The 24,101-nt window shown below is 38.5% G+C and overlaps 1 protein-coding gene across 4 annotated transcripts in view; it reads right to left on the reverse strand.

Annotated features, from left to right (window-relative positions):
* Positions 1-24,101, reverse strand: part of LOC102748456 (ELKS/Rab6-interacting/CAST family member 1) — a 169,999-nt gene that overhangs the window by 67,928 nt on the left and 77,970 nt on the right. For all 4 annotated transcript variants that reach the window (XM_081820987.1, XM_081820989.1, XM_081820986.1 and 1 more), the window contains exons 3-4: positions 20,192-20,608; positions 4,071-4,145 (exon numbers count right to left, since the gene is read on the reverse strand). In XM_081820987.1, the coding sequence (XP_081677113.1) occupies positions 4,071-4,145; positions 20,192-20,608 (492 nt within the window). The remainder of the gene's footprint in view (positions 1-4,070; positions 4,146-20,191; positions 20,609-24,101) is intronic.

Raw genomic sequence — 24,101 nt, forward strand, 5'->3', positions numbered from 1 at the left:
ACCAAGGTATGCCTGTAAACTATTTTCATTGTACTATCTGAAAATTCACCTTTAAGATTACTATACATCTTCCTGGAAAAATCAGGATGTAGTCCCTTAAGAATAACTAAAATACTAAGCATATGCATGGGACTAACCTGCAAATGAAAGGTGGTTGACCTCTGACATTAGGGGGGCGGGGGGGGAGATGAAAAGGGGCCAATGGAAAGAGGGACTGTATTTCTAGTACCACTGGTACTCCACACAAGACAAAATTGCCTCCAGCTATGAACTCAAGCTCCACACATCACATAGACAACCTCTAACTCTACAAAGCCCCCACTAACTCTCTAATGCCCCAAGAAACATTATCCATCTTCTCCTCTAACTCCAACACAAATACAGAGGCAGCTCTTGACCAAATCAGCACCCTCACTACCAAATCATGTCCCATAAAAGCTTCTCCCCAAAAGGGACCAAACTATAACTGTGAAAGTCATGAGGCTGCCACTGACTGCCCAGATAAGAGACCTGCCAGGCTACTCACTGAAATCAAGCCAGAAAAGCAACGTCTGATATGCTCAACCTGTTCTAGCACCAACTCAACCAGACTGGGTTTAAGTGAGAACAGTCCTTCCAACAAGGTTTCTTATTCCTAGAATGTATAATAATAAGTAAATAAATTCCTTATCATCTTGCTACTCTGTACTTCCCCAGCCCTGGGTTTCCCATCATTAATCAGCCAATTCCAATGAGCCTACTGGAATCCCCTGTTCCTTGTTAAATTTCTCAAATCCTCATCTTTTTTCCCCCCAAATTATCTCCGTATCCCAAGGTAAACTGACTTTCCCAAAGGATATACTTTCCCTGCACTCTCTCCAATGAAGGTCACTAATGCCCCAGTACCAGAAAAGAGCAGGGGAAAAGTGCTGCCTCCCTTTATTTACAGTTCACACTCCTTTTCACTTTACCCTCCTCGCTGCTGCCATCTAGGGAATTCCCAATCACTCCTGGCCATTTGAAAACATCTTTGGCACCTGGCTCACAATCAATTGTCGCTTCAAATGCCACTCCTGCCATCATCCTGGGATTTCAATGTCCTAAATTCCAATGATCTCATCCACCAGTCCATTTCAGCTATCCACTTGATAGGACTACCCTCTGGATCCTAAAATCACCCAGGACTCTCTCCCCAGGCCTGTTGCACCATCATTTTCTATTTGCTGTTCTTAAACCTCACAGAGATCTCCACTTCCCTGTCACATTTTCTCCCAACCTGTCAGCCCACTCTGAATTCTCTTCCTTCCTATCCACACTACATTCTTGTACTGATCATACAAACTACGCTCTCACCATAATGCTCAATTCATCTGCAACCCAATAATTCTGCCATTATCTACCTGGCAAAACTCTCATCTAGAGCAGTACAATAAGTCTTCCCTGTTCCTCCACTACTAAAGAAAAAAGGAAAAAAATTAGAGAAGAAGGAAGGGGAAGTGGAGTGGAGAGGGAGAAGATGGGAGGGGGAAGAAGGCAAGAGAAGGGAGGAAGAGGAGGAAGAAAAGGCAGAGGGAAGAGAAAAGAAAATTACATCACCTGGAAGACAGGTAGGCTCTTTAATGGTCTATCAATCATCTTCCTTTCCTCTTCCCCCCAAGACTACTCTAGACCTTCATAATTCTCTCAAGCTCATGCCACATTCTCAGGAACTCAACTATTTCAGCTGTGATTTCAGCAAAGCATCCACCTGACCCAACTGGGCCACCAGAATCTCAGAATCTCTTACTTCTTTTTTTTTTTTTTTTTTAAAGATTTTATTTATTTATTTGAGAGAGAGAATGGAAGAGAGAGCACGAGAGGGGGGAGGGTCAGAGGGAGAAACAGACTCCCCGCCCAGCAGGGAGCCCGATGCGGGACTCGATCCCGGGACTCCAGGATCATGACCCGAGCCGAAGGCAGTCGCTTAACCAACTGAGCCACCCAGGCGCCCAGAATCTCTTACTTCTTAACCAAATGGCTGAAGGTTAACACAACTTAACACAGATCCACTACCAATTAATACTATTATACTTCCCTATTCTATCCAAAGGTGAATAACATGATTTTGGAAACATAGGCACATTCATGTGTTTTATTCTTAGGTTTAAACAGGGCTCAGGAAATAAAATGTACAAAGAGATTTGTGGGAAATGTGAACATACAATGAAACCTTTTTAAGGCTCTTTACAGGATTATGTTCAAGACTGCTAACTGTCTAACTATAAAGAACCCAGAATTCTACTAATTTAGAATTTGTTTGGTAAATCCTTTCCCCATTGGAAATAAAGATATACACAAACAAAATTTTAAGAGGAAATCATTTAAATTCAGAGAAAAGTTCTTAAAACTGTACTTGAGAAGCCTCTATTTCGATAAAACTATATACCAATAACTAAATATTCTTGTTGTATCACCAAATATTAAATAAAGGCCCAAAAGCAGAAAGTGTCAAACTTTTTAGGGAATATGAAGAAGCTAAAAAAGAGAAAGAAAGAGAGGTCCTTATCTGTAAGAGTCTTTCAGCTTTTGTAAGAAAGACTATGATGTTCATAAAAATAATAATAGCAGCAGCAGCTAACAGTTTATGATATGCCAGATACTATTCAAAGTGTTTTACTTGCCATAACTAATTTAAACCTCAAAACAACCTACGGGATAGCAATATTATTACCACCTTCTATCAATAAAGAAATTGAGGTATAGGGAGGTTAGGTAACTTACTCTGTGTCATATAACTGGTTCAAGTAAAGCCAAATTTTGAATCCAAGGAATTTAGAAGGCAAGCTCTTTTTTTTTTTTTTTTAAGGTTTTATTTATTTATTTGACAGAGAGAGACACAGTGAGAGCAGGATCACAAGCAGGGGGAAGAGAGGGAGAGGGAGAAACAGGCTTCCCGCTGAGCAGGGAGCCCGATGCGGGGCTCGATCCCAGGACTCTGGGATCATGACCTGAGCCGAAGGCAGACGCTTAACGACTGAGCCACCCAGGCGCCCCTAGAAGGCAAGCTTTTAACATAACACAGAGCCCAAAGATTTCTAACTATTCATTAACTTAAGGCAGAGTTTTTCAAAAGTATGGTCCATGTTCTATGTGCTGGATCCCCCCAGACCTTTTCAAGAAGTCTGCATAGTCAAAACTATTTTCATAATAATACTATGACTTTATTTGCCTTCTCCACTACGTTAACATTTGCACTAAAGGTATAAAAGCAATAGTGGGAAAAAACTGCTAGTGTCTTAGGACAACAGACAGTGGCACCAAACCATACCAGCAGTCACTGTACTCTTCAGTGTCAGGCACTCACAGAAAAAAAGAAAGAAGTATCAGAAATTAAAAAAAAAAAAATAAGTAAGCTCTCAGCCCAATGTGGGTCTTAAACTCACGACCCCGAAGTCAAGAGTCACACGCTCTGCCAATTGAGCTAGCCAGGCGCCCCTAGAAATAAAATTTTTGGAAGACTGCTTCCCTTGAGAATGCCCCTAATGAAGCAGTAAAATTTATCACTTTTAATTAGTCACAACCCTTAGGAACACATCTTTTTAATATTCTGTGTGATGAAATGGGAAGGAGCTAGGCATTTCTGCCCACTGAAGTATGACAGTTGTTCCTTCAGAATAGCACTTGTGTGCCTCTTTGAGCTGCAAGCTGCATTAGGTAGTTTTTTCATGGAACATCATTTTTACTTGAAAGAACAATTGACAAACTATGGCTACTAGACTTAGTATTAGGCAGGCATTTTCTAAAAATGAATGAATGAACCTGTCATTTTAAGAGAATACAGGGGTCCTGAGATCAAAAGGTTTAAGCATAGCTCATTTAAAGAAATTCTGGACAAGCCTTTTTGGTCCCATTTGAGTTATGATCTATAACTAAAAGGGAATAAAACTGAAGTTCTTTTTAAAGTGTCATTTTAATCATCTTACTATGTCTTCTCAATCTACAAAATAAGTGAAATATTATTACATACCACTTTCTAAAACTCACACAGGAAAGTCTGTAATCACTTCAAAGTATAAAGTGACTCACAAGATTCTTGTAGATTCTTAACTTACCTTCATTTCAATAACAGTTTGCAGAGCTTTTGTTTTGGCAGAATCAGGTGCATTCTCAAATCTCCGATGCATCTCCTATACAAGAGAAGCAAAAAAGAGAGTAAGTGTCCTCCTTTACACTCTTGTTTTTTCTTAAAGGGAGGGTAGAGAAGGACGGGGGAGAGGGAGTAATTGTGTAAAGATGATGATTACCCCAGCCTTACAAGACACTCTGATCCCTGTCCACCAGACCTTCCCCAGTGGATCAGAAAACCCACAGGCTGCATTCAGGCTAAGGAAATACAAGGGTCAAACATACAGGCATAAAGGGTCCCTGTCAGTGAACACCCAGTTATTTAAAATCAGTCACACAGATGAAATCAGTACAACAGATGGAAACTACAACGCAACCCCAGACTGGTGTGTCAATTTTCCACATAACTCTAAGACATATAAATCAGAACTCCAAACAGTCCAAAAGGGAGATCAGAAATATTCCCTTTTTAAAAGAAGAAATAAAAGCAGTCACAATCAGTCTGCACTGCACAGAGCTACTGAAAGCATTTGTGTTAACCACATCCTTTCTATAGCATCTACCCCGGAGTAACAACCTGGCTACCTGTGATGAACATCTCTCTCTACTGGGGTGACAAGTAGAAAGAAAAAAGAAGATAAGGTTGTTCATGTCTACAAAATGTCATAAAAACATAACTATCCTTTTTCATCTAAATTTTAGTGAGTTCAGAATCAGGAAGAAAGGAAGCGATGGTAGTAATATCACAATTAAGGTCTTCAAGGGTCACAGTGAAGTTATCAGACCACCTCAGGCTATTTCCTGTCAGATTTTGTGAATGTCTCTGACTTAATCAGTCAACATTTCCAAAGTACCCTGGCATAGCTTCTAGTGATCCCGGAGAATACACAGATGAATACTTTCCATCTGAACTATACTTAACCATAATAAAAGGAATGTATAATACTTTAATTATACCTTTCACGTAACTTATTCATTCTTGCCTGGCCAGGAAGAATGGTTTGAGAGAAAACAGAAAACAGAACTGCACACTTCACTGGGTTACCTCTTCCTCAAAGAGTAGTGCCACTAACTGACAAAAGTTCTAAATTATAAAGTCAACAGTTTAAAAACCAGTAACTTTTGAACATCCACATTTACCAGTTGGCTGCTGAAACTATAGTGCAAACCACTATTAATATATACCACCCGGGGCGCCTGGGTGGCTCAGTCGTTAAGCGTCTGCCTTCGGCTCAGGTCATGATCCCGGGGTCCTGGGATCGAGCCCCGCATCGGGCTCCCTGCTCCGCGGGAAGCCTGTTTCTCCCTCTCCCCCTCCCCCTGCTTGTGATCCTGCTCTCACTGTGTCTCTCTCTGTCAAATAAATAAATAAAATCTTTAAAAAAAATATATATATATATATACCACCCTTTCTGCTACTTTTCTCCCTAACTCCAGCCTTAAATATTCAACAAGGTATCCCATCTGTACGTTTAACAAATACCTCAAACTCTTCAAGCCCAAGAGTAAACTCCTGGTGGTGCTCTAAAGCCTGCTCCATCCTTCCAGTCACTCAGGTGAAACACCTGAGTCTTAATGCCTTCCTTTTGCTTTCAAGCCACAATCAGGAAATCCAGTTAACTCTAACTTCAAAACATTTCCAAAATGCAAGCACTCCTTGCCATCTCCACTGTTACCACTTGGAGTAAACCACAAACAAAAATATATCTTTTACGGATGCCTGGGTGGTACAGTTGGTTAAGCATCCGACTCCTGATTTTGGCTCAGGTCGTGATCTCAGCGTCACGGGATCAAGCCTCGCATCAGGCTCCACACTCAGCAGAGTCTACTTGGGACTCTCTCTCCCTCTCTCCCTTGTCCCTCCCCCAGCATGTTCTCTTTCTCTCTCTCTCTCTCTTCCTCTCTCCCTCCCTCTCTTCCTCTCTCCCTCCCTCTCTCTCAAATAATAAATCTAAAAACAAACAAAATATACATATCTTTTAAATCCAACAAAAAGCTCCTAATTAGGCTCCCCAACCTTCATCTTGCTCCCCTACAGTCTATTCTCAAAAGAGCACTCAGAGTGACCTTTAAGCATGAATTTAATCTTGTCACTCCTCTGCCCAAAACTCTTGTCATAGTTCCCTATCTGACTCAAAGCAAAATCAGAGTCCCTTCAGTAGCCTACAAGACCTCATCTCTTACCACTCTTCCCTCGGTTTGGAATTACTGTATTTGGAATAATCTTCTCTAACATACCAGACCATAAACTCCTTCAGAGCAAAACTGTCCTTTGTATTCCTCAGACAGTGTGTGACATGTAAGCAATCATTAAAAATTATTTCTCCTCCATATCCATTCTTTTGTTGGATGAAGGAAAGACTGAAAAAATGAATAAATTATCAGCTAGTTTTCTTCTTCACCTCACTACTGCATGACTCTTTCTACCGTATCAAATAAAGGACGATCTTGTTCCTAAATCTAATAGCTGTTGTCAGTCCACATCCTTTCTGAACTCCACATAATAGCTTTTTCTTTTTTTAAACCATAGAGAGAGTTAAGGAAGGAACGTCTTTAAAATTTTCAACTGCCTTCCATTAAAGAATTATCCTAACTCTAAAGGCTTATTCTCTGTCCTTTCCCTAGCCTAAGCACAGACAGACATTTTCTAAATTCCATCCTTGGAACTCTTCTCAGTTCTATAGCCCCACTCCAGGAACTCCACCAGCTCACAGAGAAACTTAATATGAATTAGAAAAAAAGCAACCCCTCTGGAGTAGATGCAACCTCACCATGAAACATTGGTTGAGTTTTAAGCCCCACTTGCTCCATCAGCAGGAAGCTCTTGTTTGGCTGAATAATGTGCACACCAATACAAGGTAGCCCTTCCCCAATCCCACAGATTCAACTACAGCTGACTCTTAAACAACACAGGTTTGAACTATACTGGTCCACTTATACATGTATTATTTTTTCTTTTTTTTAAAGATTTTATTATTTATATTCATTAAAGAGAGAGAGCATAAGCAGGGGGAGGGGCAGAGGGAGAGGGAGAAGCAGACTCCCTGCTGAGTGGGGAGCCCAACGCAGGCCTCCATCCCAAGACCCCAGGATCATGACCTGAGCCGAAGGCAGACGCTTAACTGACTGAGCCACCTAGGCGTCCTTATATGTATTATTATTTTTTTTTTTTAAAGATTTTATTTACTTATTTGAGATAGAGAGAATGAGAGAGAGCACATGAGAGGGGGGAGGGTCAGAGGGAGAAGCAGACTCCCTGCCGAGCAGGGAGCCCGATGCGGGACTCAATCCAGGGACTCCAGGATCATGACCTGAGCCGAAGGCAGTCGCTTAACCGACTGAGCCACCCAGGCGCCCGTATTATTTTTTTTAAATAAATATAGTACAGTACTGTAAATGTGTTTTCTCTTATGATTTTTAATACCTTTTTCTTTTCTCTAGCTCACCTGAAGAATATAGTAACTAATACATATAACATATAAACTATGTGTAAATCAACCATTTATGTTATCAGTAAGGCTTGCAGTCAATAGTAGGTTATTAGTAGTTAAGTTTTGGGGGAGTCAGACATTCTATGCAGATTTTCGACTATAGAAGGGTCAGCTCCCGGGGCGCCTGGGTGGCTCAGTTGGTTAAGCAACTGCCTTTGGCTCAGGTCATGATCCTGGAGTCCCGGGATCGAGTCCCACATCGGGCTCCCTGCTCAGCGGGGAGTCTGCTTCTCCCTCTCCCGCTCCCCCCTCTTGTGCTCTTTCTTTCTCTCTCTCACTCTCTCAAATAAATAAATAAAATCTTTAAAAAAAAAAAAAGAAGGGTCAGCTCCCAACCCCCTCATTGTTCAAAAGTCAACTGTCTTTTACCGTTCCATGGATAACCTGCAAAATCTATTTATCTAACCTTGTAGTGGACATCTATCACTCTTTCTTACCATGATATCTAATCTCCCTTTTATGTTTGGGGATTCCACATTTTAAGACAGTCTTCCTTCCACAATAAAAGCTAAAAATGCCACATACTTTTTTCCCCAGGCTTTCTTGCAGTTAAAGTCCAGACACAAGACCTCATCTCCACCAGAATCTTTTAACAGAAGACTTGGGGACGTGAACAGTGACAATTCCGGCAATGAGTGGCAGAGGCAGCAGCTACCTTGAGCTCCCACTCTCAGGAACGGCAGAGGTTCCAAAGGTAGTGAGCAGTGTCAGTGGTGTCAGCCAAACAGGCTGCTGTGTCTGTGCTCTGCACCAAGAGCAGCACTGTCTTCACCAAACCGATAAAGGAGCACGATGGATTGGAGACTGGTTTTGGCTGTATAACTTCTGTACCCAGTCTCTCCAGCCCTCCTAGAGATTCTGCCTGGATTATAGCAACAGTCTCCCAAAGTTGATCTCTCCAGTAACACAATGGAAGACTGTTGCTTTAATTTAATTATTTTAGTTATTTCTTTCTCTACCTCTCCATTCAAACAATTCATCCACATCACCAGTGAATTCCAGGGTGCCAAATCTAGTGGACACCTTTCTGTCCTCATCTTCCTAGAACTCTCAGAGGCATTCAAAGCAGTGGGCCACTCCCTCCTATATACACATTTTCTCTTGACTATTATGACACCACACTCTCCTATTCTTCTTTCTCTCCAAGTGCTTCTTCTGTTTCTTTTGCAGGTTCTTCCTTCTAAATTAGACCCCTAAATACTTACAGTGACCAGGTGACAAGTCCTAAATCCTCTTCTCTTTTCCATCTAACTCTCTAATCCATAACATTGCTTAAACACTATCTGAAACACTAGTGAATTCTTAGGCCCTCTGCTCTGATTTTAGACTCATTTATCCAACTGCTCATTTGATATCTCTATTTAGATGTCTAATAGGTAATTTATATTGTCCATAACAAAACTCTTGATTTTTCTCTTCCTTAATCTAGCCTCTCATCTGATGAGTGTGATGAGAGATGAGTGTTCTCCATCTTATTAAATGGCACCACCCTCCCAGTGGTTCAGCCAAACACCAGTGTCTCATTCTTCCCAGATCTTCATTTCCCACAACCAATTCAAATAGGAGGCAGGGATTGCTCCATCTTCAAAATATGTCTTGAATTATTCCACTTGACTCCATTTCCAGTTCAGCTGAACCCTAGATTACTACGACAGCTGTTAGTTTCCTTCCACTTCCTTTGTCCATTCTCAAGAGAGCACCAGGGTAATCTTCACAAAGGATCAACAAAGTATGACAGTTTAGTCTGCTTTGAATCCTTCAATGAGTTTCCCATTTGCTTCTCACTCTCTACAAAACCAACATGATCTGACCATAATGGATAGAAGACTGGCCCTCCTGTTGTAAACTATTTTAAAATTAGATAAAATGCACGAAGTAACTGTTTTCAGACACTGGAAAACAAGCGCATAGGTCTATGATCCTTTGAAAGAGGAGAAACAAACACTGATGGCCCAGACTTGCTATTCAGTATGTGAAGCAGGGAGAGGAAGCCCAAACAGAAGATAGCAGTCATGCAGAACTCAGAAGAAGGATCAATGGATAAGATTCCTAAGACAGCAGAAACGTGCAGAGCAGAATATCACAGAGAAGGAAGGTAGCCATAAAAGCAGCAGTGCCTAATCTAACACAGGTCCCCTTGAGTCTCTGGCCAAACCCTAAGTGTGCATGCACTGGGCAAGACTCCACATGAAACAATTACTAGCGACAGAACAACTATCAGAGAGCTATGAGTTGAGCAACTACCTGAACTCACATGGGGCTGGGAAAAATCCTAGCTCCAAATAACCAAAGTAAGGAGAACATCAGAGGCATTTAGTAGAGACACCAGAAAAGCCAAGTCTTAGAAGTAGAGCTAATTTAGCCCTGAAAGAGGAAAGGCTATCTTTGTCAGCCCTAACAGCGTTTAAAAGCAAGTCTTCTAAAGATCAAGTTAATCCACAATTAATTTTCACAAGGCAAAACACTTCATTAAGGAAGAGAGTCAAATCCAGAACACACTAATCCAGGACAAAATCCCAATACATTAGTTCAGGCCATAACAATCTCTCACTTACATTAAAACAACAAACTCTTCAGCTTCCTCTGCACCTCCAGTTTGTCCACATTTAATCTATTCTCCACACTGTAAGCAAGATGATCAATTGGCCACACAGCAGATATTTAGTAATATTTATTCAATAAAATGAGTGTAAACGTTTAAAAGAATAAGCAAAAAATAAAATGAATCCTGCTCATTGCAAATCATCTTCATCTATTAATAAAATTCTATAACCTATACTTTATATTTTTCATTTGGTATTTCTGTATCAACTTGAAAACATTAAAACTGCATTTCTTTGAAATACCTCACAATTCCGATAGTGAACTAATTTTATCTGACTTCTTTCCTATTACCTAATTCCAAATAAGGTAGATTTCCAAATGTCTTAAGGTTAAACGATAATAATTTTAAATGCTAGCAAGCATGTAAGCAAAACATAAGGAAAACAAATCCATTTGAACAAAAAAATCCTCCTTTGCTAAGGAACTAGGATGCATTTTAAACCATTCACAGGCAGAAGTTTTCCTATGAAGACATTTCTAAACCTATCACTTGTAACAAATTTCCATTCAGAAGCCTACACATTAAAACTCATTATGAATACATCTTGCAGTCAGTGAGCTGATAAACTCCCCTTTCCCACTGAGTACATCAAGCCTCTGACTCATGCATGCACTGTTAATAAAGAGAGGAGACAGGAAATAGAAATGAATGTACTATTCAAATAAAAATAAAAACTAGAATATTCTATTTGCTCGCTCTATTTCACTCCTTTGGCCTGAAATGAAACAATTAAAATACAGGTAGGATTATCTGGATCTTGTTATACTGTCAACTATGGTAGACAAAAGAAAAGGTGTTCATTTCCTCTCATTAATTTACCAAAGAATAATGACTAATCTAGAGTTAGAAACCAAGCAAGTTAGGAATTTTCCTATTTTTCTCTTTTAAGTAGTTTCTTTTAAAAAGTAAGTCAACTTGGGGGCGCCTGGGTGGCTCAGTTGGTTGAGCGACTGCCTTCGGCTCAGGTCAGGATCCTGGAGTCCCGGGATCGAGTCCCGCATCGGGCTCCCTGCTCGGCGGGGAGTCTGCTTCTCCCTCTGACCCTCCTCCCTCTCATGCTCTCTGTCTCTCATTCTCTCTGTCTCAAATAAATAAATAAAAAATCTTTAAAAAAAAAAATAAATAAATAAAAAGTCAGTCAACTTGGGCGCCTGGGTGGCTCAGTTGGTTAAGCGACTGCCTTCGGCTCAGGTCATGATCCTGGAGCCCCTGGATCGAGTCCCACATCGGGCTCCCTGCTCGGCAGGGAGTCTGCTTCTCCCTCTGACCCTCCCCCCTCTCATGTGCTCTCTCTCTCTCATTCTCTCTGTCAAATAAATAAATAAAATCTTAAAAAAAAAAAAAAGTAAGTCAACTTTTACTTACACAACTGAGAAAAAGGAGTATTTGTGACTGCAAAGTAGTACTTATGTCTGAAATTTCTTTCTTTCAAGTTTCAGGTTTTAGACCCCAGCACCCTTGGTTCAAGGGTAGAAGCTCCAGATTGCTTGTGAGACCCCTTCACAGATTCAATCCTCCACACAAGTTCTGGGTTTACTGTACTCAAAACACAGAGGAGACAGGAATAAAGAAGACGGGGAGAATAAGCAGAAAGAGTCCTCGTGGTTCTCTGTGTCAGAAACCATTATACTTTAACCCTTTGCCATCTCTAGTAATGGCATTACTGAGAAAACGTGATCTTGTCAAAACAGAAATGGGCACAAATGATACAAGGAAAAGGGGAAGAATAACCTGAATATGGTATGCAACTGTCCATATTTTCCAAAATCACTCACAAAGCAGAAAACTTGGGACCCCCTCCTTTTTTTAAATTCTTCCTATGCTTTGTCTGTTTCTATTTTTTCTCTTACTTTTTTTCCTTCCTATCTTCTCTGCTTCTACCTTACAACTGCCAATGACAAAAATAGGCATTCCTCAGATATACTAGTTAGATTCAGAATTCCTAGCCCAGAACCTAGTCAAATATTAGTACTTTTAACCTCAAACATTTCTGTAAACCCCTAGATGATATGATAGCAGTTATGCTAACAAGGTTTGTTGATTGAAATATTATAGACACAAAAACTAGCATGAATGTAATAATGTTTTAAAACAAATTTATATTTTATTTACCACAACAGCATCTACATTTCTAAAATTCAGAGCATATATAGGTATGAAATATAGTATTTTTTTGGCCTACAGATAATGTTTGGTATGCATATGGAATGCAGATCCAACCATAGCCAACTTTAAGTATGTTCTGTTAACAGAATGAAAACCCAAACTTGGGTCTCAAACTTTGGTGTATAACAGAATTACCTATAAAGCTTATTAAAACTCTATATGCCCAAGCCCCAGGCACTGACCAAGACAAGTCTTGACTGTGGTTCAATATTTGTCCAATAAATGTCTTCACTTTTCTATCAATCAAAGGAAAAGTACTGCAGGAAACAATATAAGATCTAACAATAAGTAGTCCCATAAAAATGTAATTTCAGTACAAACAAAACATGATGCTTAATTTAAATTTATTTTTTTCTTCTTTGGCTTTTATTTGGGAGAATTATTTACCTGTCACTACAGAATCATTTTCATAAACAAAATGGAAAACTAATCACAAATGCTCCTGGATATGAATGCCATTTTAATGTTATAGTACTTCATCAAATCTAAGATGCCATTGATTGTAGTACATACCACTGTTTTATGTAGTAGAAAGAAAGGGAGGAAATGCCTCCAAATAAATTATGACACAAAACTTTTTCATTCAAAATTTTTATTTTATACTGACTGTAAGAGTTCTCTTGTACTTATTTAACCAAAGTTTAACTATATATCATTTGAACTGTTTTTATAACTTTTCCTATGTCAGTAACTTTGGTTTCAATGCCAATTCACTACATGACTAATACTGATGACATACTGATCAACAATTAAAGTTAACATGAGAAATACCAACAATGCTCACACCCTAAACTAAAGTGGTAACAAAAGGAATAGGTATATGACTGTGAATGCACAGGCAAACAAATCCAGCATGACTGCCTCGCTGACAGACTGTAAGATGCCATCAAAGGTAAGATTTAACTCAATTCCATATTGTTAAAATAAGAAAAACCGTGAGTCTTAGAACTGATGAAATACTGATTTTTTTTTTTAAAGACGGTCAAAGTCCAATAAATAAAACCTATGGATATCTTGGTGTTGCCAACTCACAATTCCTCTTGACTTTATTGATCCACTAGTAATACAATGTGCAATGTCATTTCAAGTCGCCACTCACCTAACCTAGACTAGAGCTGTTAAGTTCTTTGTTAGACTTCCCTGTTCACTCTTGACTCTCCCTCCCCCATTCGTTCTCAACACAGAGTAAATTGTAAAAGGCAAACCAGATCTTAACATTCCCTTGATTAAACATTGGAAAGGACTCTTCTTGCACTTTGAATATAACAACTGCATTACCTGCAAGGATCATGAAGGCAAGTGCTTTTTCTCCTAGAGGGCTTGTTTTGTTCACTGCTATTTCCCTACTGCTTTGCACGTGGTTAGTGCCCAGTAAATATCTGATGAATGAAAGGAATGTATTTGGCCCTGGCTACATCTTCAACCTGTCATCTGATGCCAGCCTTCACCTTATACAATTTACTTCTGCCCCCTAGCCATCTTGCTGTTTCCTCAAAATTCCTTCCCATGAGGCCTTTTGACACTGTTACCCTTTCTTCATGAAAGGATTTTATCCAAATGCTCAGCAAGATAGTCTCCTTGTCTTTCTTCAGATCTCCCTTAAGGGGCACCTCCTCAAAGATGCTTATCCTGTTTACAGAAATCCCTTCCCACAACATAATTAGACTCCACCCAATCACGTAACTCATCTCATAATTATCAATTTACTGTCTCCCACCAGATCTTTAAATTCTAGGAGGGCAGAGACCACGTGTGCTGACATGAAAAATGTATAGCCCATGACTACCCCAGGATCAAATACATATCAGAGGCTCAAAAGATATTTGTTGAATAAACGAGAAAGGAAAGGTGGTACCAAGGGCCTCTAGCCTCTTATTGTTTTAGAAACAATCTTTATGTATTAGTCTAGCCATATATTAAAAAAGCTTTATCCCAAATTATCATTTTAACTTTTATTAACTGTATTTTCTAACATACACAAATTTAATTCTTTAAGGTTCTTGCTATGGCAATGAAAGATTCTTTCCTATCCCAAGATTATATTAAAAGCTTTTTACTGGGGCGCCTGGGTGGCTCAGTTGGTTAAGCGTCTGCCTTTGGCTCAGGTCATGATCTCCAGGTCCTGGGATCGAGCCTCACATTGGGCTCCCTGCTCAGCAAGCAGTCTGCTTCTCCCTCTTCTTCTGCTCCCTCTTCCTCTCCCCACTGCTCCTACTCTGTCTCTCTCTGTATCTCTCTATCTCAAATGAATAAATAAAAAATTCTTTAAAAAAAATAAAAGCTTTTTGCTTATATTTTCTAGTGTTTTTTATGTTTTAAAAAAGTAGCTCTTTATTTCATCCAGAATTTAATTTGATATAATGATATAACTGTTTTCCAAATGGATGGCCACTATTTCAAAACATCCATCATATACTGAAAACTATATTATTTCTGGATCCTATTCTGTTTCATTGATCTAGCTATCTATTGCTGTGCTAGTACCACACATTTTAATAACACTGGATTTCAAATATGTGCATCATGATCTGTTTAAGCAAGTGTTCCTGCACTGTTCTTCTTGCAAATAAACTACAACGTCATTAGGGCATGTTTCAAAATCATTCCTATTGTGATTACATTAAATTTACAGATTTGGGGTAAAGTGACATCTTTATATTAATATTCCCATCTACATTGTAATGACAATTTAGCCATATCCTTTCCATTATCATTACTGATATTATTTATGGCATTTCCTTATCTAATTGCACTACCTAACACTTCCAAAATAATGTTAAATACTGATGAACACAACCATTTTTGACCTCTTTCTAACTTCAACGGGCATTTCTAGTATGTCACAGTAAGCTTGATGCTGGCTATTAGTTTGAAATATGTTTATAATATACATTTATTATGTTATTATTTATTTAAATCTTACCATAAAAGTAACATTCAATCCTTATTTTTAGTTCATTTTGTTTCATTTTCAATGAAAATATCTGTAACATTTTATCTAATATCTTTGAGACAGCCGTCAAATACCACAAGGTTCTCTTTTCCTTTTACCTAATACAAACTATAACTATGTATGATATATTGAGCCATTCTGGCATTCCTGGAATAAACTCCTTTTGATCGGACTATTATCATTTTACCATAATGCTGATTCTATCTGCTAATATTTTATTTATAATATGTGTAAGTGAACTCATAAGCAAAACTAGCTTTGGGGTTTAACTTGTTTTCAAATCTTCATCAGGTTTTAGTACCCGGTCACACCAGGGAAAAAAAAAAACTCAAAACTCTATCCTTTCTGTAAGTTCCAGGTTTAAATTTTTTGCCTGCATTTCAACTTATTCAACTAACATTTCTCGAGTACCCACTGTGTATTTGTTAGACACTGGCAAAATAAAGATTTTTTTTAAAAAAAAACATGTATCTTTGGTGGGGCACCACGTTGGCTCAGTCAGTTAAGCTTCCAACTCTTGATTATGGCTCAAGTCATGATCTCAGGGTTGTAAGATCAAGCCCCAGGTTGGGCTTCCGGCTCAGCAGGAAGTCTGCTTAAGGATTCTCTCCCTCTTTCCCTCCCACCACACGTGTGCACATGCACATGCACACCCCTCTTTCTCTCTAATACATAAATCTTCAAAGTAAACTTTTAAAAAAATGTATCTTTGGGGGCACCTGGATGGCTCAGTAAGAGGAGCATGGTCAGGGTTGTGGGTTCAACCCCCACGTTGGGTATAGAGATTACTTAAAAATAAGATCTTTAGGGGCGCCTGGGTGGCTTAATTGGTTAAGTGACCAACTCTTGATTTCAGCTCAGATCATGATCTCAAGGTTATGAGATTGAGCCCTGTGTTAGGCTCTGTGCTGGGCATGGAGCTTAAGATTCTCTCTCTCGGGTGCCTGGGTGGCTCAGTTGGTTAAGCGACTGCCTTCGGCTCAGGTCATGATCCTGGAGTCCCAGGATCGAGTCCCGCATCAGGCTCCCTGCTCAGCGGGGGGTCTGCTTCTCCCTCTGCCTCTTCCCTCTCATGCTCTCTGTCTCTCATTCTCTCTCTCTCAAATAAATAAATATTTAAAAAAAAAAAAAAAGATTCTCTCTCTCTCCCTCTGCCCCTCCACCCCATCCCCACCCCCCAGCTCGCAGTCTATCTCTCTCAAAAAAATAAAAATAAAATAAATAAAATAAAATCTTTTTAAAAAAATGTTTCTTTGAGGGGCGCCTGGGTGGCTCAGTTGGTTAAGTGACTGCCTTCGGCTCAGGTCATGATCCTGGAGTCCCTGGATCGAGTCCCGCATCGGGCTCCCTGCTTAGCAGGGAGTCTGCTTCTCCCTCTGACCCTCCCCCTCTCATGCTCTCTCTCTATATCTTATTCTCTCTCTCAAATAAATAAATAAAATCTTTTAAAAAAATGTATCTTTGATGCAAAAAATTAAGTGAATGATGAAGAAACATACATGTAAATATAAATATAATATGATTGATTCATCTACATATATGTATAAAGCTACACAAGGAAAACTTCACAGAAGAACTGAAATTTGGTCTAAGTCTTGAAGGTAAATAGGAGAAACTGAAAAGAAAACAAGAATTCTAAAGATTTCTTTTTCTTTTTCTTTTCTTTTTTTTTTTTTTATATTTGGTTCCAGGGGTACCTGGGTGGCTCATCCGGTTAAGCATCTGACTCTTGATTTCATTCAGGTCATGATCTCAGGGTTGTGACATAAAGCCCCACTTAGGGCTTCTCCCTCAGCAGAGAGTCTGCTTTTCTTCCTTTCCCTCTGCCCCCCTCCCAACTTGTGCTTGCTCTCTCTAAAATAAGTAAATAAATCTTTTTTAAAAAAGAACATTTGTTTCTGAAGCAATCATTTCCACTTGCTCTTAAAGATTTTAATTCATATGATTTTGTCTCCTATAAAATGATGCTATGTTACTAACAGCAACTGGAATTGTGTGTTGGTATGATTGACAAGGCCTGTATTTCCACATTATGTACATAAGTAGGACTTGATATTTGTAGAGCTTGTTACTTGAACATAAGCCTTAAATTCATGGGTTTTTTCCTACTGGTTTTTCAAATTCACCGTATTTCTGCTTGTTCTCTGCCAAAATAACAATGTGGCTTTTCACAATCCTTAACTATTCACCCCTTATTAACTCCAAAACTCAAAATTAAATAGGCATAATAAAAAAGAATGAGATCTTGCCACTTACGACAACATGGATGGACCTAGAGGGTATTATGCTAAGTGCAAAAAGTGAGACAAAGACAAATATCATATGATTTTACTTATTTGTGGAATCTAAAAAACAAAATAAAAGAAAAAACAAAAAGCAGAAACAGTCCAAAAATACAGAGAACAAACTGATGGTTCCAAGAGGGGAGATGGGTTGGGGGGATGGACAAAATGGGTAAAGGGGAGGCTTCCAGTTATGGAATGAATAAATGACAAGGATAAAAGGTACAGCAGAGGAAATATAGTCAATGGTATTGTAATAGCACTGTATGGTGACAAATGGTAGCAAATACTGCTGTGAGCATAGCACATTATGTATAGGCTTGTCAAATCACCATATTGTACACCTGAAAATAACATAACATTGTATGTCAACTCTACTTCAATTTAAATTTTTTTAAAATAAATAAATGGGCATAGGTCGAAATATTCAGAACAGAAACACTAAAAACCTAACATTCAAAATTCATGATGTTGGTACAGACTTCATGTTGCATGCTGTATAAGATTATCACAACTTCTCTAACAGTGTTCTATGGCCAGGTCATAAAGTAAAGTAAATTGAAAGTAAACTGAAACAAACTCAGAATGTTCCTTGACACAGCAGTTGATTAACAATTTTCTAAAATATTACAGTCTGATAATTTGAAGAGCGTAACATGTACATAGCTGCAGATTAATCATAAGAACACGTTATATGCAGCTAGGAACATAAACTGGTCCAATCACTCTGGAAGATAAGATTATTCAGTTTCAAAAATGTACACACACTTTGAGCAAATTCATTTCTAGGAATTTATCCTCAACACAAAAATTAATGTACAGAGATACATGGTTAAGGATGTTCAGTGCAGCAGTTTTATAATACTGAAAAATTAATATGAAAATAAAATTTTCAACAGCAAAAGGTATTCAAATAAACGCAATGGAACTTTATAAATTCATTAGAAATTACAAAACCCTACCTGTACCTGACCAAAGAAAGGTGGTCAAAACAAATTATTAAGAAAAGCAGGTGACATTGCATTATGCATACCTGCATTAATATGTAGCCACTAGCTGCATGTAGACACTTTAAATTTGACTAACTAAATTTAATTCTGGATTAATTATATTTAAATAGAAATTAAAATTCAGTTCCTCAGTCACACTAGCCACATTGCAAGGGCTCAATAGGCACATGTAACTAGTGGCTACCATAATGAACAGAGCAGATACAAAACATTTCCATCATCACAGAAAGTTATATTAGACAATACTAATGGATAGCATTCTTTTTTTTTTTTAAGATTTATTTATTTGAGAGAGAGAGCAAGAGAGCGCAGGGGGGAAGGGGTAGAGAGAATCCCAAGCAGACTCCCCGCTGAGTGCAGAGCCCTAGGACACAGGGCTCGATCCCTCGATTGCACAACCCTGAGATCATGACCTGAGCTAAAATCAGGAGTCAGATGCTCAACCGACTAAGCCACCCAGTGCCCCGAGTATTCTACCTTTTTAAGAGAAAGAAATATAAAAAGAATGTATACATAATAAAAATGACTGTAAACATATACATAACAGTTACCGCTAGGTAATAATACCTGGGGTTTTGATTTTTTGCTAATCTATTTCCTAATCTTACTACAATAACCTACAGTGACTTTACTGTGTAATAAAATCATGTTATTTAAAAAACACTGAATTTCCCCTTTATCAAAAATAAAATATCCTCACTAAATAAATATTTCAGAATTTTTATAAAAGGAGAAGTTATAGAACTTCAAATATAGAAGTAGTCTTTTAAAGTTGCTATTTTGCTGTTTTGGGAATATTCCACCTTTTTTTAATTTCTTTCCTCATATTTCATTCAGACTGAAACTAACACAGTTCTGAGATTTTTTTCCCCATCCAAATGGCTAAAGTCCCTGGCCACATATAGAGAATTATATGTCAATTTTTTTAATTCAATGTAAGATGAATTTTTCATTTACACTTCCTTAAAATGAATCATTACCTAGAAAAGCAAAGAATTATCAACAGTCACAGTGGTCAGCTAAAGTCTGAGTTTCCTCTATAAAAAATAACTGCAGTGTGCCTCTGTATCATTCTTTCTCACTGTGCCTCCATGGCAGCAAATGATTTTTATTACGTATCTTTTACAGCAAGGCAAGTTTCCATGGAAACCACAGGGCAAACATCCATTACTACTGCCAAGGACTATATAAGCACACCTAAACTGAGGTAACCACTTACTTTCTCTTAGTAATATTCTAAAATTAAATAATAATTAGGTACTGTGATTCTGGTTTTGTTGCGTGTGTCTCTATGAACAAATTAAGAGATGAGTAACAAAGAAAATTCTCTGCCCCTCTAGCAACAAAATGAGTCTACAGAAACCAAATGGAGGGGGGGAAAAAGATACAGAAAGTTATCAAGCCAGTATGCATACCAGTCAATGCCATCTCACGCAAGAGAGCCAATCAAAAGAGAAATCAGTGAAGCACTTAAACACCAAAGAAGAAATTACTTTCCACTAACTCAGTAGAACATATAAATTTATCTAAGCTAAGATGCTGACTATTCAGGGGGAAAAAAAGACCATCAGTAAGTCTTAAGGGAAAAAGCAGTCACTCACCTCTCTCAACATACTGTTCTCTTTTTCCTTCTGCTCCAAAAGGCTTTCTAGGTGGTGGACATGCATCTCTGCCTCTGCCAGTCGTCTTGTTCTCTCATGGTCTTCTTCGGTAGCCTTAGCAGAAAGTCCTTTGCTCTGCAACATCTCCAGAAGTTTCTTGATGGATTCATCCCGAGCACTTAGGGTTTGCTTCTGAGTCTCAATACGCAGCTCCATTTCCTCCAAAGTCTTTCGAAGAAGGAACAGCTCTTTGGCCTGCCGCTCATGCTCAGCATGTAGCCTCTGAAAGTTCTCCTCCGTCAGCTCTGCCACACAGGGTTCACCAGTCCTACTGCTACTGTCTTGCTGAAACAGCTGGTTCAGGTCCCTTTGGATCCGCAATTCATCCTGGAGAGCCTGGATTGTCATCTGCATGTGCTAGAATCAAGACAAAAAAGAAAACCCCAAATCAGCTTTCCTCCTCAAGTAGAAAAAACGAAGCAGATTGGGGAAGTCAGTCAGAAAGTAGCTACCACGGCTCTCAGAACCCTGAATTCAATAAATTAGGATTCGCATTATTCTGTTTTACATTGTCTTAAAAAAATGATTGAGATAATCTATAAAATCTCAGTTATTTAACTTGTGTTTATTCCCAACAGGAAACAAGGTAAGTACGACAGCGCCTCACTTTGCATGAACCATGACAAAATAAAGATATTGTTCAAAATCAGTAGAAGGTATTACATAGAACTAAAGGGTAGGGGAGGGAAAAGGGGAAATCTACAGGAATACAAACACATCATACAAAAGTTTCACCAAAATGGGTACCTAAATGGCTCCGTCAGTTGACTGTCCAACTCTTGATTTCAGCTCAGGTCATGATCTCAGGGTTGTGAGACAGAGCCCTACACTGGGCTCCCCACTCAGCAGGGAGTCTGCTTGAGATTCTCTCCCTCTGCCCCTCCCCCCACACTCACGCACACTCTCTCTCAAATTAATTTTAAAAAAAAGTTTCACAAAAAAATACAAAGGATATCAAAACACAAAATGACTTTTAAGGATTTAAATTCACATATTAAATAATAACTAACATTTAATGAGTAGTATCTACCAAATTGTGCCAAGCACTTTTTATGTGTTAATTCACTTAATCCCCATGACACATGTACTATTATTTTGATTTTACGGATGATGACCCTAGCCTTACAGAGATTTAAGTAACTTGCCCAAGATCACATAGTAAATAATGGAGCTGTCATTGAAACCAAAGCTATTCTCCCAACCCACTGAAACTAGTACTACCCAGAGAAAATAAAATGATTTAAAGCTTTCAAAAGAGGGGGAAAAAAAACAGACTATGAGAGCTTTTCATACAGGGAAAGATAAGAATATAGGTGAGTAATTAAATGAAGATATTAATGCAGATAAACTACAAAATGTTTGAGAGGGCATATCTTTAGCCTGTACCCCTAATGAAGGTATATGCACCTTTAATCTGAATGGATAAATTGTAGCACATTATACAAAGAATCCAAAAGTATGTCACAAGAATCATATTTTTAGAAATGAAGAAGCAAAAACAAAATCACCCCTTGTCCTGAAGGTATTTAAGGACTGGCAGTATGCCACGGTGGAAAGAACGCTAACCCACAATCAGAAGACGTGAGTTTTAGTGCCATCTCTCACACTAACTGCTATGCAATTTTGGACACAATGCCACTTTCTGCATTTCAGATTCCTCATATTTAAAAATAAATAAGGATTTAAATACCTGCACCATCTTTTTATAGAGATAATAATCTCTATAAAATGGAAATCTTTGTAATTTATATTTTAAAACATATGTTGTTAAAAAATTTTGGTGGACTACAAAATAGCAGTGTAGTAAATATCTCAAGAAATGACCTGGCAAGGGTACAAAGGTGTATACAAAGATACTCATTCTTGTTTATAATAGTGACAAAATTAGAAACACCCTAAATAGATATTAATAGGTGATGTGCTACAGTAAATGAAAAATGTCCACACAATTTAATACTATGCATCCATAAAAAGAATAACAATGAAGATCATATTTAGTGATTAAAAACTATGATCACAATATATTGTTTTAAGCGTAAAAAAGCTGACTACACAATACCAAGTATAGGATGATCTCAGTTCTAATTTTTATTTTTTTTAAGATCTTATTTATTTATTTGAGAGTGAGAGAGAGGGAAAGAGCACAAGAAGGGGGAAAGGCAGATGGAGAGGGAGAAGCAGACTCCCCACCGATCAGAGAGTCCAATGCGGGGCCCGATTCCAGGACCCTTGGGATCAGGACCCGAAGCGAAGGCAGACACCCAACCGACCGAGCCATCCCGGCGCCCCTCAATTCTAATTTTTAAAAGAGTATATATACATGGAGATAAAAGTCTAAAAAGGATATACAATTACCAATGACTATCTCTGGGTATGGATAGCTTTTACATTTCGCTTCATACTTTTCTATACTATCTAACCATGTAATCCTTCTGTGATTTATTTTTTTTTTCCTTTTGTAATTTAAAGAAAAAAACCTTTTTACCTAAAACTAAGAAAAACAGACTTCAGAGATGTCTGCTTGGTGTAGAACACCATGTTCAATTTACTACCACTTTTGTTAAAAGTGGGGGAGTAATATTTACTATTTACTATAAATAAAATATGCATAAGAAATAAAAGTATTTCTGGAAAGTCACACAATTTTTTTAAAAAGCAAAACTAGAGGGCATCTGGGTGACTCGGCTGGGCATCCAACTCTTCATTTTGGCTCGGGTCATGCTCTCAGGGTCATGAGATCGAGCCCTGTAACCGGCTCTGTGCTGAGTGTGGGGCCTGCTTGGGATTCTCTCTCTCCCTCTCCCTCTATCCTTCCCTCTCTATCTCTCGCTCTAATATAAAAAAAAAAAAGTAAAACTAGAATAGTTGAGGGACAACTTCTAAAAACACTTTATTAGAAATTTATTGTATTCCTCTTGAAAATTTTTTTACCTGAAGTATAATTGACACTGAAATTTTTTTAGTAACAGCTTTACTGAAATACAATTCACATACCATAAAGTTCACCTGTTTTAAGTGTATAATTCAGTGGCTTTTAGCATATTAAAAGTTGTACATCAAACAGTACCAATTCTAGAACATTTCCATAACCCCTTAGAGAAATTCCATGCCAATCAGCAATCGCTTCCCATCTTTCCTCCTCCCAACCTTCCTCTTGAATTTGAACAGAATGTTCTACCCACTCAAAAATTAAATTCTAAAAATGCCTATATTTTAAACTTAAAAAAGAATGAAATTCTGACACAGGCTACAACATGGGTGAAATTTGAGGACATTACGCTAAATAAATCAGTCACAAAAGACAAATATTATATGATTCCATTTACATGAGGTATCTAGAGTAGTCAAATTTACAGATGTGGAAAGTAGAAGAGTGGCTGCCAGGGCCTGGAAAAAGTGGGGGTTGGGGAGGGATGGGGAGCCACTGTTGAACGGATATGGAGATTCACTTTTACAGGATGAAGAGTTCTGGAGATGGATGGTGGTAATGTTTGCACAACAATGTACTTTATGTCATTGAACTGTACACTTGAAAAATAGTTAAGATGGTAAATGTAAGGGGCGCCTGGGTGGCTCAGTAGGTTAAGCAACTGCCTTTGGCTCAGGTCTTGATCCCAGGGTCCAGGAATCGAGTCCAGCATCAGGCTCCCTGCTCAGTGGGGAGTCTGCTTCTCCCTCTGCCTGCTGCTCTCCCTGCTTGTGCCTCCCTCTCTCTCTCTGTCAAATAAATAAATAAAATCTTTAAAAAAAAAAAAAAGATGGTATGCAATATATGTTAAGAAAAAAAAAAGAAGAAGAAGAAGGTAGCGGGAGGGGAAGAATGAAGCGGGGGAAATCGGAGGGGTGGACA

This window comes from Leptonychotes weddellii, chromosome 5, assembly GCF_054177405.1.
Source record: "Leptonychotes weddellii isolate Sample4059 chromosome 5, ASM5417740v2, whole genome shotgun sequence".
Lineage (NCBI taxonomy): Eukaryota > Metazoa > Chordata > Mammalia > Carnivora > Phocidae > Leptonychotes > Leptonychotes weddellii.